This window comes from Loxodonta africana, chromosome 19, assembly GCF_030014295.1.
Source record: "Loxodonta africana isolate mLoxAfr1 chromosome 19, mLoxAfr1.hap2, whole genome shotgun sequence".
Taxonomy (NCBI): Eukaryota; Metazoa; Chordata; class Mammalia; order Proboscidea; family Elephantidae; genus Loxodonta; species Loxodonta africana.
Genome location: NC_087360.1, coordinates 65,186,891 through 65,204,204, shown reverse-complemented (window position 1 = coordinate 65,204,204; position 17,314 = coordinate 65,186,891). Strand labels below are relative to the sequence as shown.

The 17,314-nt window shown below is 39.2% G+C and overlaps 1 protein-coding gene across 2 annotated transcripts in view; it reads left to right on the top strand.

The window, feature by feature from the left end:
• UNC5D (unc-5 netrin receptor D) overlaps nt 1-17,314 on the top strand; it is a 627,625-nt gene that overhangs the window by 350,432 nt on the left and 259,879 nt on the right. For both annotated transcript variants that reach the window (XM_064272820.1, XM_003412541.4), the window contains exon 2: nt 4,658-4,876. In XM_064272820.1, the coding sequence (XP_064128890.1) occupies nt 4,658-4,876 (219 nt within the window). The remainder of the gene's footprint in view (nt 1-4,657; nt 4,877-17,314) is intronic.

Sequence of the window (17,314 nt, the reverse complement as noted above, 5' to 3'; positions counted from 1 at the left end):
GATGGATCCTGACTGAAAGCAGAGAGTATCACAAGGATGTTTACCTGCGTTTTGTTGACTATGCAAAGGATTTGACAGTGTGGACATAACAAATTATAGATAACAGTGTGAAGAATGGAAATTCCAGAACACTTAATTGTGCTCATGGGGAACCTGTACTTAGACCAAGATGCAGTCATTCGAACAGAACAAAAGGATACTGTGTGGTTCAAAGTCAGGAAAGGTGTGTGTCAAGGTTGTATCCTTTCACCACACTTATTCAGTCTGTATGCAGAGTAGATAATCCGAGAAGTTGGGCCATATGAAGAAGAACATGGCATCATGATTGGGGGAAGACTCATTAACAACCTGCGATATGCTGATGACACAACCTTGCTTGCTGAAATTGAAGAGCAAACACATACTGATGAGATCAAAGACTACAAAAATCCTCACAACTAGACCAATAAGCAACATCATGATAAATGGAGAAAATACTGAAGTTGTCAAGTTGTTTACTTGGCTTCATAGTCGACGCCCATGGAAACAGCAATCAAGAAATCAAACCACAGATTGCATTGGGCAAATCTGCTGCAAAAGTCCCCTTTAAAGTGTTAAAACTCAAAGATGTCACTTTGAGGACTAAGGTGCACCTCACCCAAGCCATGGTGTTTTCAATGGCCTCAAATGCATGTGAAAGCTGGACAATTAGTAAGGAAGACTGAAGAATGGATGCCTTTGAATGATGGTGTTTGTGAAGAACATTGAACATATCATGGACTGCCAGAACAAACAAATCTGTCTTGGGAGAAGTACAGCCAGAACACTCCTTAGAAGCTAAGAATGCGAAACTTTATCTCATGTACTTTAGGCATGTTATCAGGAGGGACCAGTTCTTGGAGAAGGACATCATGCTTGCTCGAGTAGAGGGTCAATGAAAAAGAGGGAGACTCTTAACAAGAAGGATTGACGCAGTGGTTGTAACAATGGATTCAAACATAGCATGGATTGTGAGGATGATGCAGGACTGGGCAGTATTTTGTACTGTTGTACACAGGGTCACTATGAGTCGAAACCAACTCAAGGGCACCTAACAACCTACTTCTACTTGTCTCATTTGTTTGTTGGGACTGTGCAAATAAATGGTAATACATATGTAAATGTATGCCTAGAATCTCTCCCTCCCACCACTACTCCAATACATGGAGTTTTTTCATTTTTTCCTTGTTTTTGTGGATCGCAGCCCTCTTCCTATGCATATGTGATTTTAACATTGCCTCATTAATAGTTAAGATTGATTGATCCTTAATGGAGGTCCTTGAGATAGCCATCACACCTACCCTCACACATATCTATTCCACTTCCCTGCTCTGTGTTTCAGGTCAGGGCTTAACTTGTCACTTCATCTAAAGGCATTTCTTAAAATGGCAGAAGGGTAACCATTAGGTAACCATTAGATCTTGCTCTCTGTTTTGTGAGTTGGATGGTTAAAACTTGATTTGTCTAATGATCTAGTGACTTTATTTGGCATTTCCTTTACGTCGATTACCATTTTCTCACTATTAGAGAACATGATTTAAGACACCCCCTCACACTTTTCGCATAATTCCTTCATGCGTTGTTACTAATTAAAGAAAATGCATCATTATAAAATGTGACTGTTCTCTCAGGCTACCGCCATAGGGCTGCGTTCACATGCTTTATCAAACAAAAACCAAACCTGTTGCTGTTGAGTCGATTCTGACTCAAAGCAACCCTATAGGACAGAGTAGAACTGCCCCATAGAGTTCGCAGGGAGCACCTGGTGGATTCGAACTGCTGACCTTTTGGTTAACAGCTAAAGCACTTAACCACTGTGCCATCAAGGTTTCCATGCTTTATCAGGTGACCCTCTTATGCAACAATGTATTACTTTGGACAAAACTCAAGCCCTTGATGGGAGTGTGAGCTTTTGATGCCCATATAAAATCTTTTAATACCTTTGTCATTTACTCTAATGCATGGATTTATGAAAGCCTGCGGGGACTTGGTATTTTTGGAAGATGAAAATTGGCACGAGCAGCCAGTAACAAAATGAATTAATATATGATGTATTTTATGAAGTCCATTCTAAATATAATTTAAAATGTTAAAAAAAAAAAAAAAAACCTAAATCCCTGGGATTCTATCCTGAAATTCCTCTTATTTCATGTGACACATACACGTTTTATTTTCTGAGTGACTTTCTTGTACTTTTATGACATAAACTCTTTGCTTTCGTACTATTTATAATATGTACTTTATGATGCTTTTGGGTGCTTTGGATTACTTACACTCGAGTGAGCTTTTCCATTACAAATACATTTTAAGGCTTAAAAAAAAAAGAGTCTTAAACTCTTTGTTATAGGAGGCTTTTTTCTTTTTTAATTTTTTTAATCTTAGATTGATGTATGTAAGGAAAAAAAAATCTTGTTTGGGAGAATCAAGCTATTGTTACGTTTAATTCATTGCAGACTCAAACATGGCTTGTGTGTTCCCACACAAGAGTTTTTTTTCATAAGTCAATGTCTTTTACTTTCTTCCCCACACAAAAAGAAATTACGGGCAGTCATATCTCTTGAAGTCCATACTCGTTTTTTGTTTGTTTGTTTTTTAGATATATTTGAGAATGTCCCTTAAATGTTCTTAACCCAGAAAATTATCCCTACTATTAAGATTTATGTTTACCTTTGACAGTGCTTACTGATCTGACTTGAGCATGGGTAGTAAGAAGCAATTTTTGTCCAGAATTACGTTGGTGGCACACGGACAGCCAGATTAGGTCACAGAAGGGCCCCCACTCCCAGGTTTTCTCCTGGGATCTGGACCTGATGAACACGATAGCTCTTCCAGTGGTTTCATTAGTTCCCTTTACCCCTGAGTAAATGAGCTGTCATCGAGTCAGTTGTGACTCATGGTGGCCCCATGTGTGTTGGAGTAAAACTGTACACTATAGGGTTTTCAAGGATTAATTTTTCAGAAGTAGATCAGCAGGCCTTTCTTCCTTGGCACCTCTGGGTGGACTCGAACTTCCAACCTTTTGATTAGCAGCTGAGCAAGTTAAACATCTGTACCTCCCCCCCACTCTAGGGCTAAAGACTGGTTTGGCCCCAATGGGAATAATACTTTTGAAGGCATAGTTGATGTTGTTATTGAGGTTCTTGGTTCCTTTATTCTTTCACTGGAATTGTCTTTGGACAGTACAAGATATCACTCATCTTGGTCATCTCCATATTGCTCAGTGGTCAAACCTTATTGCTCTTGATTTTATGTCTTCTGGGCTTTAAAAACCCCTGTTAAATGTAGTAAAGAGGCAGAGAAGCAAAGTCTTTGTCCCTTTCTGTTTTTCTTCTGTCTGCTCATCAGTTCCTTAAAGTTAAGGGAGAATCATATCTATCTCATCCCTTTGAATAGATGTGATTATAGGCCCTAAAATGCAAACTCTTAGCTATTTTAGTGATTTGATTATATTCTCAGCTTTAGTAGTATAATTCATAGTATATGGCGAGCAAGTTGTTGCTTGGGAGCAAAGAGTCATAGCCAAAGTAGACAAAACAAACTCACATGTTTTGGAAGGTATAGTATGTAGGTGAGATATTGGAGGAAATTCTCTTCAAGGTAGAATACCAGAGAATCTCCAAAGTTTCATCTCTAAAGAGAAAAGATAATTTGAAATGTTATGGAGTTATAGCTGAGCATGCATTACCAACACCACCATCATTCACAGAGAACAAACTATTCCCACCGTTTTTCCAAATTTCAGAGCTGCTTGAAGCCCTCATTGAACCCTTTGAGGTAACTGGTCGCCAGAGCGAGTATTGAGATTTAGCTCTTCACTCCATAGATGTTTATCTCAGATCTCTCAGTAAAGACATTCAGTTTGAGGGGTCTTCTATTTGCAATTTTCACTTCCCCAGTAACACAGAAAATATATCCAGCTTTTGTGTTGTTGCTGGGTGCTGTCGAGTCAGTTTTGACTCATAGTGACTCTATATACAACAGAACAAAATGCTGCCTTGTCCTGTGCCACCCTCACAATCATTGCTATGTTTGAGCCCATTATTGCAGCCATTGTGTCAATCAATCTTACTGAAGGTCTTCCTCTTTTTCACTGACCCTCTGCTTTACCAAGCACGATGTCCTTCTCCAGGAACTGATCCCTCCTGATAGTATGTCCAAAGTATGTGAGACAAAGTCTCGCCATCCTCGTTTCTAAGGAGCACTCTTGCTGTACTTCTTCTAAGATGGATTTGTTTGTTCTTCTGGCAGTCCATTGTATGTTCAGTATTCTTTACCAGAGCATAATTCAAATGTATCCATTCTTCTTCCGTCTCTCTTATTAATTGTCCAGCGCTTTCATGCATATGAGGTGATTGAAAATGCCATGGTTTGGGTCAGGCACACCTTAGTCCTCAAGGTGACATCTTTGCCTTTTAATGCTTTAAAGAGGTGTTTTGCAGCAGGGGTACCAATTAATGCCAGTTCAGCGTCTAGAAGATAATTAGTTTTCCCAGGTCTTAGAAACATGCTGTATTAATATGATGAAAAGTTTCCCGGCATAGAAGCTTAGAGCTGGTGTGGGTTGGGCTTTGTGTTCTGCTTTGTGTGCTGCCAGGGTAGGCTGTGTTCTGATGCTCCTATGTTTTGTTCAATTCTGCAGGAACCGACAATGGCGAAGTCCTTCCTGAATCCATCCCATCAGCTCCTGGGACACTGCCTCATTTCATAGAGGAGCCAGATGATGCTTATATAATCAAGAGCAACCCCATTGCTCTGAGGTGCAAAGCCAGGCCAGCCATGCAGATATTCTTCAAATGCAATGGGGAGTGGGTCCATCAAAATGAGCATGTCTCTGAGGAGAGTCTGGATGAAAGTTCAGGTAAGAGGGTTGTCTTAGTTATCTGGTGCTACTATAATGGAACTACCACAAGGAGATAGCTTTAACAAGCAGAAATTAATTTTTTCACAGTTTAAGAGGCTAGAAGTCCGAATTCAAAGTGCCAGCTCTAGGGGAAGGCTTTCTCTCTCTGTTGACTCTGAAGGAAGACCCTTGTCTCTTCAGCTTCTGCTTCCTGGTTCTTTGAAGATCTCCGTGTGTCTTGACATCTATCTTCTGCTCGCATGTTTCATCTCTTTTATATCTCAAAAGAGATTGACTCTAGATACACTCTATGCTAATCCCGACTCATTAACATAACAAAGATAACTCACTCCCAAATGAGATTATAACCACAGGCATAGAGGTTAGGATTTACAACACATATTTTTGGGGGACACAGTTCAATCCATAACAAGGCTGGAACAATCAGAAAAAGCCATGGTAACTTCTTGGATCTTCACTTTGTTAGTGGCTGGGGAAGACTGTGTAAGCTGCCTGTCATCTTATTTTAATGTGGTCATATTTACAATATCTCAGATATATATGATACAAAGTTATCTTTAAATAATTCCGTGGCTTTCTTGGTAGTCTATCCCGATGTGGTATGTGGACTTTTTTTTTTTTTGAAACCCCGGTGGGGTACTGTTTAAGTGCTATGGCTGCTAACCAAAAGATTGGCAATTCAAATCCACCAGGCACTTCCTTAGAAACTCTATGGGGCAGTTCTACTCTGTCCTATAGGGTCACTATGAATTGGAAGCGACTTGACGGCAATGGGTTTGGTTTATATAACGTTAACATTTCATCTGCTATGGGAGTTAATATCCTTAGTTAAAATAAAACTAGGCAGTCACTGTTTTATTTTCTGAATTCTAAATATCTCAGAAGACAAATATTAAATCTTTCACCAAACCTGTCTTTAGGCAGAATAATTTCAGTTGTTTTAAACTAGACAGTATTCCCTTGTACTGGGTAGTATTCCGTTGTACTTTGTTCTCCACAGTTGGTGGTTTCTGAGTCTTCTTTAAGTTATTTTGATTATTATTTAGCAGCAGAGCCCGAATTAGGATACCATATTCTAATTTCTCTAAAATATGAAAGAATTTCAGGACTGTCTTCACTTTATTAACTATAGAGCTGTTTGGGTGACCAGTGGTGATGATACTAATAATAATCATACCAGCTAATGTTTATTGAGTACTTACCATATACTAGGCCTTATCTAAGTATTTAACATGCATTATCTCACTCAGTTTTACAAAAACCCTCTGGAGTAGGTTGTACAATTATTGCTGGCTTTCAAAGCAAAGTCATTTGACTTAAGACCTTCAGAATTTATGACTGTCTATATTAGAATGTCGACGGCACTGGTTTACTGGGTATATTAGAACGTGTAACAGAAATAGTATATGCTTTTCAATTTTGGATACTCTGAAACTACCTGAAAATTTAACCTTACTCTGATTCAGTGTGGAACCCTGGTAGATTATTGATTTTATGTTCCCCCAGAGGACAAGTAGAGTATGCCTTTCCCCCTTCATTTGATCAGGTCTCAGGAATAGTCAAAGGAGTAAACAAAGATAGAGAGACTGTGTGAAGAAATAGAAAGAACTCTGGGTTGGCCTTCAGCTGACATTGTTTCTAGTCCAGACTCCATCAGCTCACTAGATATCAGACTACGAATTAGTCAGAAAACTTCAATATAATTTGGAAGTTTCAAGTGAGCTTATTTAAACAAAAAATATTGTCTATGCCAAGGGTTTTTAACACACTAGACTAGGCCTTTCAGAGTGTTGAAAAATGGGTTAAGATACTGCCACTGATTTCTTGGACTTAACAACTACTGATAGGAGGTGAGAGAGAAGGGTGAGTGGTCCAAAGAACACAGTATTAGCAAATGAGAGAAAACTTACTATGCATTCAGCAAGAAGTTTGGTTTGGTTGAAACATAAAATTAATGTCGGAGAGTTGCAACAGATACCTGGAAATATTAATTCAGTTCATAGCTTGAGTGAGGAGTTCTTTATAATATAATTTTATGGATATTTGGGTGGTGGTGGTGGAGTACCATTGAAATATAGGAGTCCAGTGACTAAAACTCCGCTTTGAAGGATAAACTTGGCAGAAATACGTGGAATGGTAAGGAGAAAGAAGAATGGGGAAGTTAGGAAACTGCTGGGTAATCCAGGTGAGAGAGAATGAGGTTTGGTCCAAGAGTGATGGCCCCAGAAATAAGACTAGGTAACTGATATAAGAAGCATTTTAATAAACAGAACTTAGTAACTAATTGAATGGATGACATAAGAAGTTAGAATAAAATTAATTGAAATCTTTAAAGAATGGTGATGCAATTATTATAAATACTTAAGTCGGCAAGGAGAATAATCTGAGGTTATTTCTTAGGCAAGTTGAATTTGATCTGTGCTGACCTTGTTTGCTATGCCAAACTGTTGAGCCAAGGTCTGAGGTAACCTAGAAAGACATGACTTACACACAGGCATTGTGTGGAACAACACTTTACTTACCTAGAAAGGACACAGAGCACAATCAGCTTCAATAGTGGGTGTTGGTTGACAATGGCTAGTGGGTCACTCCCCACAGCAGCCGATGCAAGGATGATGGTCTGCACACTCTCCTCTCTTGCTGCAGAAGAGGCACCTTTTTCCCTCCCTGCCAGAAACTGATAGAGCAGTGAGGTTGGCTAGGTGTCACATGATGCTCACGCTTAAGCAGTAAGTAGCCTGTGTACCCAGAACAGAAGAAAAAGAAACTAGCACAGAGGGAGGCCCAGTTCCCAGCCTCCATTGTCAGGGAATATTCCAGGATCCCTTGATGGTCCAGGGGAAGTTCAGAAAGCTACACAGTAGACCATTTTCCCCAAAAAAAGTGCTTATGGGATGTAACAAAGATATGTAGGTATAAAACTTGGTAGAATTCAGAGACAGGAAATAAATTTGGTCATTATCAGTGGGGGAAAAAAATAAGGCCATGCAGAGTTGTCAAGAGAGAATGGGCAATATGAAAAGGAAAGGAACCTAGAGACATATCTCTTTAGGAGTCAGGAAGAGGAGCTTCACCGGCCAGCAAAGAAATAAGCAGTCTTTTGTGATCTAAAAGCAAAAGGAGAAAATCATTTCAAAAAGGTCTTCATGTGTTAATCCACCTCTGCCTAGAAATCAGTGAAGAAGAGGACAAAGCACTAAACATTGTATATAGCAACAGTGCCAGCATTATACAGTTCTAAGCTGATTTGGGGATGCAGAATAAACCCATAACTTCAAAAGGTAGGGAAAGACCTAAAACCCTATCACAATTCCCTACACATTCCAGATGGATCGAGTATGAGGAAAAAAACATACAAAACCTTGTTTTAGAGGTTTGGTTCTTCAGTATCCAAAAACATGCTTAGGGTATTGAATCAGAATGCGAGAGCTGGAAGGGAGCTTAGTGAACATTTAACACTCCTACTTTAAAAATTAATCATCTTAAGAATCAACAGGTGCAACTAGTTCATGGCATAGCTGTTTCTAGAACCTAGGTTTATGTAGCAATCTGGATATAGAAATATAATATATAGATGTAAGGTAAACAGCCCTGTTAAGTGCTTGGCTGCTAACCAAAAGGTTGGCAGTTCAAACCCCACTTCGTGGTTTCATGGGAGAAAGACCTGGTGATCTGCCTCCATAAAAGATTACAAAACTTGATGGGGCAGTTCTACTTTGTCCCATAGGGTCACTACGAATCTAATTGATGACACCCAACAACAACAACAGATACAGGGCATGTTTCCTTGACAGTATAAGCCACTTTTACTAACATGTTCCTGTGCTTTCCTTCCTAATCAAAATATTGACGAGTTAGCTTGCTGGATGGGGGTGGGGGGGGAGGGCGGGGAGGGTTTGAGCACATGGCTTATAATTTTCCATCAGAACTTGTTTTGTGGTTGTCAAGTGTCTAATCTTGTACTTATTCTACTGGATTATTAGTTTATTCCTGGCTTTTTTTTTTTTTTTTTTTACTCTATCTGTAAGGGCTAACCCCTTTCCTGTGTTATATTTCTGACACTGCTCGACAAAAGTTTGTAACAACAAAAGATATAGAGACATTCCCAGGATGGCAGACAGTTTCCATTCTGAAAGAAGGAGTTGGCATAATCAAGGTAAAAGAAGAGGGCAAATTGAGTCTTGGTATCAGGGAAGTTTCTGATTTTGTGCTCCCAAGTAAGGCACCTGGTACAAGACGTGGATAAAGCTGGTGTTGGAAGAGATTGAATCAGTGACAATATTAGTCTTGCTTAGGTTGGCATGACAGTTTTGAAGAAAGACTGAAATTAGGAAGACGGCAAAGGAAACAATATCTCCCATGCAAGAAAAAGCCTACAAAACAATGGAAGAGTATGAAAGTCTTATATGTCTTATTCTTAATTAGTCTAACTGGAAAGAACTCAAATACCAATGGCTCAGTGGGGCTGTATGTCCTAGCTTCAGATGTCTTTGCCCTAGATTTTGCCAGTAATGAACTCAAAATAGCAGAATCCCATTGGGCAAAACTGCTCCAAAGGAAAGACAAGAAGAACATTGAAAAACGATTAGCCAATTTTTATACCACTGCTAGCAAATCCTGTATCCAGTCTCATTTAAAAACCTCTTGATAAGTATTGCAAGCCAATTTAACGTTGCAGCCTCTTGTAATTTCACAGCATTCTATTTTGTTATTGTTTCCCTTTTAATTCTTACAGCATTGCTAGGCAACTGCATGTCTTGCAGATAGCACCCTTGATTGCATTCTCTGCCTCCATGTAAAAGTCTCTGCCTCTTCCGCTTCCTTAAAAAAAGAAAAGAAAAGGCCAATAAAAGTCACATATTTCAAAGTCGCTTGGCAGAACAAAAAATCATAAATGAGAAAATCTGAAGAGATTATATACCAATTTTTTTTAAATGCAGCTGTGAAAGAATTTAAATTTTAGCAGGTTACTTTTTGAAAAGAATTTAATAAGCCTAACCTTTTCTTCCAAGCTATTTTGATTGAATCAATAGGAAAGAAATGTCTCTCCCTAAACAGTTTTCTTCTGTATAGTTAATGAAAATTGCTGTCTACCACGCATTGCAATTATGTTTCCTAAGCTCTGTATTAATAGTGCAATAGTGGAAACTGGAGCAAGATGAGTGGAGATATTATACCCCAAACCAATACATAAGTGCAATTAAGGTTGAAACCAAAATGGCCTCAGGTATTGAAAAATAGATGCATTACCTCCCTTGGGTTCTTCATTGCAGAGCTGGAGACTAGGACTCGACTAACTTTACAGACTTAATGGCTTTTGATTGGGTCTGTAAAATAATTCCTCCAAGTCCGGCAGGAGTAAATGGCGCAGAGGCAAGGACAGTGGGACCACCTTTGACCAAAGAGAGAAAAGTGACTATTTTTTTCTAAGTCCTGTTGGAAGTGGCACCTTATAAATCTTTGGACAACATACTCTCCATGTCTGAATTCCTACAGAATTTTGATGCTCATTTTACTTATAGATTTTCTTTCTTCAGGGAAATAATGGGAAATCGTAGGACATGGGAGTGCTTAGAATAGACACAGAATCTTTTTGTATTTCCAAATTGAAAGCAATAAGTCCTTTCAGCTGTTAAAGGCTGCAAACTGCCTTTGGTCTTTGTGGTAATTTGGCCCCGTCATCTAACAGTTCAAATAAGAAGAAAAAGGATTGTGTGTTTTCATGCAATTTAGCTTGGAAAACCCAGAGCTAGAGTTCTTTCCTGCAGAAAGTACAATTTATTTGATGTGAATTACTGTGTTTGCCCAGACATGGCTATACCTCTTAGTAATGTACACTTTCAGTTCTCTCCACAAGCCAAGGGATCTTCTTTCATTTGTTCTGCCTCATTTCATTTGGAAATATGGGAACTCTTCTTCCTTGTGTTTTTTTTCCTGTTAACATCTGGAAGCTTAGAGTTAAGAGGTAATCCCAGCCCTGGATTCACGTCCCTGAGAAAAGGGTGAAGTATTCAGTAACACAGAAATTGAGAGCTTCGATATCACGTGTAGACACACACAGACAACAATAACACCAAGCAAAACACATCTGGGCAATCAAGATAATATTGCCTGTGGGAAGTTGAGTTATCAATCAGCAAAACCACATCTTTATTGTTCAATAAAAACAGGGGCTCCCTTACCAACACTCAATGGCTCTTATCTTATTTTACCTCTAAGATATTGAACCTAATGAGTGAAATAATGCGTATTCCAATGTGTTATGGGAAAAGTCTCAACTCCGGTAAACTAATATTCTTCCTTTTAAAGAATATCATTTCGGGGATTTTGTTGTGTGTGATTTCCTTTTTAAACAACTGGGGATAAGAGATTAATGGATTGTGTTGAGGAAAGGGAGATGAGTAGAAATAAAAATGTATTAAATCTTTAAAGTTTATATCTAAGAACTTTTCTGTGGTGGTGATAGGAATTTGAGTATAGCATCTTCCAGAAAGTCATTAATTTAAAGTTACCTTCAGTGATTCACAAACCACCAATGTACATTTGGGAAGCATATATTTTAGGCCACATGACACAGAAATAATCAATCTCTCAAGTGGTCCATTGATAGTTTGTAGGTTTAAAACTCACTTTGATAGATGCATTCCCCCACCCCATCTCGGAGTTGATTTTGTTCAGTACTCTGCTTCTCAGACAGCACTGACATATTCTCAAAAGTTTTTCTGGAAATTATTATCAGTTCTCCGTATATCCTGTGGCAGAGTATGAAGGTCTCTTATGCCTACTGTAATCTTTCCTACAAAAATCTGGAGACCATTTACTACTATTTCACCCTTAGCAGACATAGGAAACAGCTAACCACTTTATGTAATTTAATAACAACTCATGATGTTGACCAGAGATTTTGTCTCACACCCCAAATTCTTGAGCAACATCTTTGAACTTTTTCAGTGTTTTCTGTTTATACACCATTCAGAACTACATTTATTTATCTGGAATGGGAATCATAAGTATCTTTTAAAAAACTGGGTGGTTCACAGCATGGGTGCCATGTTGGAAGTCTGGCTCTCTATTGACCAGCTCTTTTGGGGTAGATGTGTTACTTAGCCTACTTCACCTAGGTTTTGCCATGTGCAAAATGGCAATAAGCACTCTATCTGCCACATAGAGCTGTTGTGAGGATTATTTAACCTAAAACAAATAACGTGCTTAGCCAGGACCTAACCAGAAAACCAAACCCACGGCCATCGAGTCCATTCCAACTCATAGCAACCCTATAGGACAGAGTAGAACTGCCCCATGGGATTTCCAAGGCTGTAAATCTTTATGGAAGCAGGCTGCTACATCTTTCTCCTATGAAGCGGCTGCTGGGTTCAAACCAAACCAACTTTTTGGTTAGCAGCCCAGCACATTAATCACTGTGCCACCAGGGCTCCTAAAAAATAAAAAAATACTTGATCAAGATTACCCTTTCTAATGATAAATAAAAATTGTTATTATTTTTGAATGGACATGTAATTGTGCCTCAAAAACCTGATGTCTAATTATGGGCTTTTACAATTCAAAAGCAGATAAAAGTGTTGGTATTATAAACAGGTTAAATGATCATCACCCATAGAATAGCACAGCAGTATAGTACTTGCATGGGATTTATTCATTTCCTTTACATTTAGCTGATGTGGTATTCTCAGAGCCAATGCTAGCACTGTGGGAGATACAAGTTGTAAGATCCGTGCCTGATGGCAGGCCGTGATCCCCTAGCAGGAGGTGATTTCAGAGTTTGCGGGAAAGGAAAGGCATTGATTGAGGCAGCAGGGTTAGAAATCATGACCATGCTTCCCACAAGGCTGTGAGTATGAGATGGGATAGAGTCATTCACAGGGAACCAGCTGTCCTTTAAATAATCCTACTTTGTTCACTTCTGCTTCGTAAGTTTCCCTGTTATCAACCAACACCATCAAATTAATTTGCTTTCCTCTGGCAGACACCTCTGTGCTGATTAATTCTAATCTCTGGTGTAGAAGAAACGGGAGAGCTTGGGTGTATTCTTAGTTTCTGTACTTAAGACTGAACTTGTAGTGCTCTTGAGGAAAACATGTGGTAGTTATTATCCAGGGGAAACAAAAGAGTATTCATTAGGCATAGTGCACGTGAAAAGAATGATTTTTTTTTTTTTAATCAAAATACTTTTTAATCTTGTTGCTAGGATGAAGTAGCAAAAGGCATTTAGCCCAAATTAATTGTCATTAAAATGAAATATGGCTCTACCTTTTAATTATCTATATTTAATTTAGGATTTTGGGTAGCATGTTGGCCTGAAGACGTCTAATTTCTTCCAAGAAATGGATCTAAAGTCCCATGACAAGTCTTCGTTATATCTCAGACTTTTGGAACTTCAAATGTGTGTCAAGTTCATGTGTCTTTACCAGGGGCCCAGAGCTGTGCCCTAGAGATCAAGCTAAATCTTGGGTGAGGACAGAGTCTTCAACTCTTAGGTGGGAGAGCACAGTCTCAGGTTGAACCCCTTCCATGTGACCTTGTAGCAGTATATGCTTCTCTTGTCGTAGCAATTGTCACCTTACCTTGTTGGGGCTGATTAAAATGTCTCCATCCCTAGGCTGTGAGCTCCTTAAGGGCAGGGATCTTATCTTCTCCTTCACAGTATCTTCAGCACCTAGCGCAGTGGCAGGCCCAGGAGAGGCACTCAGATTTTTTTAGAATAAATATGTGTTACAAACATCATGGCGCCCTTGATCTATTTCCCATGGTATGGGACTTGTGGCAAAACAGTAATAATAAAAATATAAATAATAAGAACATGGTGTTGTTAAGATGAAATAAGATAATGCGTGTGATAGCATTAATAAAAGTAAACCCATTGCCATCCAGTTGATTCTGACTTATGGTGACCCCAAGTGTCACAAGGTAGAACTGAGCTCCATAGGCTTTCTTGGCTATAATCTCTACAGAAGCAGATCTTCAGGTCTTTCTTGTGTGGCACTGATGGGTGGGTTTGAACCACCGACCTTTTGGATAGAGGTCAAACGCAAACCATTTGTGCCCCCCAGGGACCTTAATATATTCAAGGGTCATACAAATGTTACTATAATTAATCAGTAATGATAACACACTATTAGGCAAAATATGGAGAAGCTTTTCTCTTATTGTTCAAGTAAGTTTTCTAGTGGGGATGGTAGTCTCCAGGTGGCACAAACGGTTAAGTATTTGTCTACTAACCAGAGTCTGGAGGTTCAATTCCACCTAGAGACACTGTGGAAGAAAGGCCTGGATCTACTTTCAAAATATCATAGCCATCGAAAACCCTATGGAGTTCAGTTCTGCTCTTCACACAAGGGGTAGTCATGAGTTAGAACTGACTTGATGGAAATTTTTTTTTTTTTTTTAACCGGTGATCCCAGATCAGTAAGAAACAAGTGAAAAACATTCCCTTTCACAAATGGTGGGCTCAGTTCTGCTGAACGGGCTCTTTTTTGTCTCCTCAGGAAACAGAGGAATAAGAAGGGGCTATCTCTGAGCCACATCCCAGTTGAGGTACTTAGGCTCTTGAATATAAGAGATTGTTGTTTTTCATGGGGAGTTTAATTCCCCCCCGCCTCGCTCCCAGAGAACTGAGCAAGGCCCTATGCTCTTCAAGAGGTTGTATTAAAGTAGTTCTTTGGAGTTTTGTCTATGGAAAGCTATATAATCCGTCCCTTGGTTAGCCCCCAAACAAGCATAAAAAATTACAATGTGGAAAATGAGGCACAGAGAGGGTAAAACCCTTGTCAAAAATGAATATTGGGTGAAAACAGTCTTCAAGACTGGATGAGAAAACAATTCACCCAAACCTACTTTGCTAGTCTCTTACTATGTCCTTGTGGTGTGGATTCTGAAATACTTCTCAGAGGAAGAAGAGGGATTCTCACTTCCCTTCTTGAATCTAGTTATTCAGTTTAGTAAGTCAAGCATCCTACGACAGAGAACTTCCAAACAATTGAAGAACATAAAGCTGTGAGGGGAGGTATGCATTGGAGAACTGTTTCAAATTCCTCCCCAAGTGCCCATCACCAGGAATATTTGAGAACTGGTTGGCAACAATACCCCTAGCAGGATGCTACTGATGGGCTTTGTGGAAGTGTGATAATGAGCTGTAGATAAAAGGCTTGGGGACAGCTGTTAGTAGGCACTGGGCTGGAATTGGCATGGTACTGAACGTTAAACACTATTCCAGAATTCTTTGTTTTCAACAGAACAAGTTATGATCTTAGGCAAACACTGTAGCCCTTTTATTAAAAGCTGACCAGAAGTAATTATTTTAGTTCTTTTTTCCTCTCCATTTCTTTCCTTTTTTTTACAGTTTTCTTCTTTGAACTGTGAAGGATATGCCTTCCATTAGTTTGAAAATTCTATAACTTTTAGTCCCCCAACAGGATTAGACCTGCTCAGAGTAACTAGTGTTTTCTCTCTGATAAATAAGGGGATTACAGCAATAACTGCTGTCAGCATTTTTCTCATTTAAACAAATAAAGCTGACAAATGATGAAGTTCTGTGCTGCTCTGTTATGTTTAGTACATGCAGAGCAATTATTCATCTCCTGCCAGCATTAGTCTATCTACAACTAAACCATTCAACAGCGTAGAAAGCTTATTAGCATATCAGTACCATAGTCATATTTTTTATATTCTGTAACTCTCTACTCCCTAACAAAGGCTGATGGTTATAATTTGCACAATAATTTAAAGGGTTGGACTTTTCCATGCTTATTAGAGTTATAGAAGTTATCAGGTACAATGCTACTCTTATTTATGAGATGCCATCTTTTACTTGCCCAAAATTTTGGGCTCTCCTGAACCATTGTCTATGAACAAGTTTGCCACCATCCTGGGAGATGTAGAAATAGGCACTCTTTCAGCATCACAGTTGGAAGAACTTCAGTGGAGGAGGTTGGGGCAGGGAGAGGGGGGAGTGGGGACTTAAATAGAGCTGCTTTCCATAGATGTTTCTCTTGGGTATATACATTTGCGTTGTGGATGAGTGGGTGGGTGGATGGGTGGATGGATGCATGGATGCATGGATGGATAGATAGGTAGAAAGACAGAAAAATAAAAAGGTAGAAGGAATATGCACACATCTTTGTATCACAAGAGAGTGTTATATTGAAGATCGGAAAGAGAAAGTATATATATATATATATATATATATATATAGCCCTGCAGCGTCCTCAGAATCATTGTTCTACTTGAGTCCATTGCTGCAGCCGCTGTCAGTCCATCTCATTGAAGGTCTTCCTCGCTTTAGCTGATCCTCTACTTTACCCAGCATGATGTCCTTTTCCAGGGACCGGTCCCTTCTGATAACATGCCCAAAGCATGTGAGACAAAGCCTCGTCATCCTTGCTTCTAAGGAGCATCCTGGCTGTACTTCTTCCAAGAGATTTGTTCGTTCTTTACACAGTACGTGGTATAATCAATATTCTTTGCCAATACCAGAATTCAAAGGCATCAGTTCTTCTTTGGTCTTCCTTATTCATTGTCCTGTTTTCACATGTACATGAGGCAATTGAAAACACCATAACTTGGGTCAGGCACACCTTAGTCCTTGAAGTGACATCTTTGCTTTTTAACACTTTGAAGAAGTCTTTTGAAGCAGATTTGCCCGGTGTAATGTGTCTTTTGATTTCTTGACTGCTGCTTACATGGGTGTTGATTGCGGATCCAAGTAAATTCTTGACAGCTTCATTCAATCTTTTATCCATTTATCGTGATGTTGCTTATTGACCAGTTGTGAGGATTTTTGTTTTGTGTTGAAATCTATACTGAAGGCTGTGGTCTTTGATCTTCATCAGTAAGTGCTTCAAGTCCTCTTCACTTTCAGCAAGCAAGGTTGTGTCATCTGCTTCAAGTCCTCTTCACTTTCAGCAAGCAAGGTTGTGTCATCTGCGTATCTCAGGTTGTTGGTGAGTATTCCTCCAATCCTGATGCTTCTTTCTTCTTCATTTAGTCCAGCTTCTCAGATTATTTACTCTGCGTGCAGATTGAATAAGTATGGTGAAAGGATACAACCTTGACACATACCTTTCAGTATCCCTTTGTTCTATTTGAATGACTGCCTCTTGGTCTAAGTTTAGGTTCCTCGTGAGCACAATTAAGTATTCTGGAATTCCCATTCTTCACAATGTTATCCATAATTTGTTATGACCCACACAGTCGACCACTTTGTATAGTCAGTAAAACACAGGAAACATCTTTCTGGTATTCTCTGCTTTCAGCCATGATCCATCTGATGTCAGCAATGATATCCCATGTTCCACATCCTCTTCTGAATCCAGTTTGAATTTCTGGCATTTCCCTGTTGATGTTCTGCTACAACCGATTTTGAATGATCTTCAGCAAAATTTTACTTGCCTGTGATATTGATGGTATTGTTTGATAATT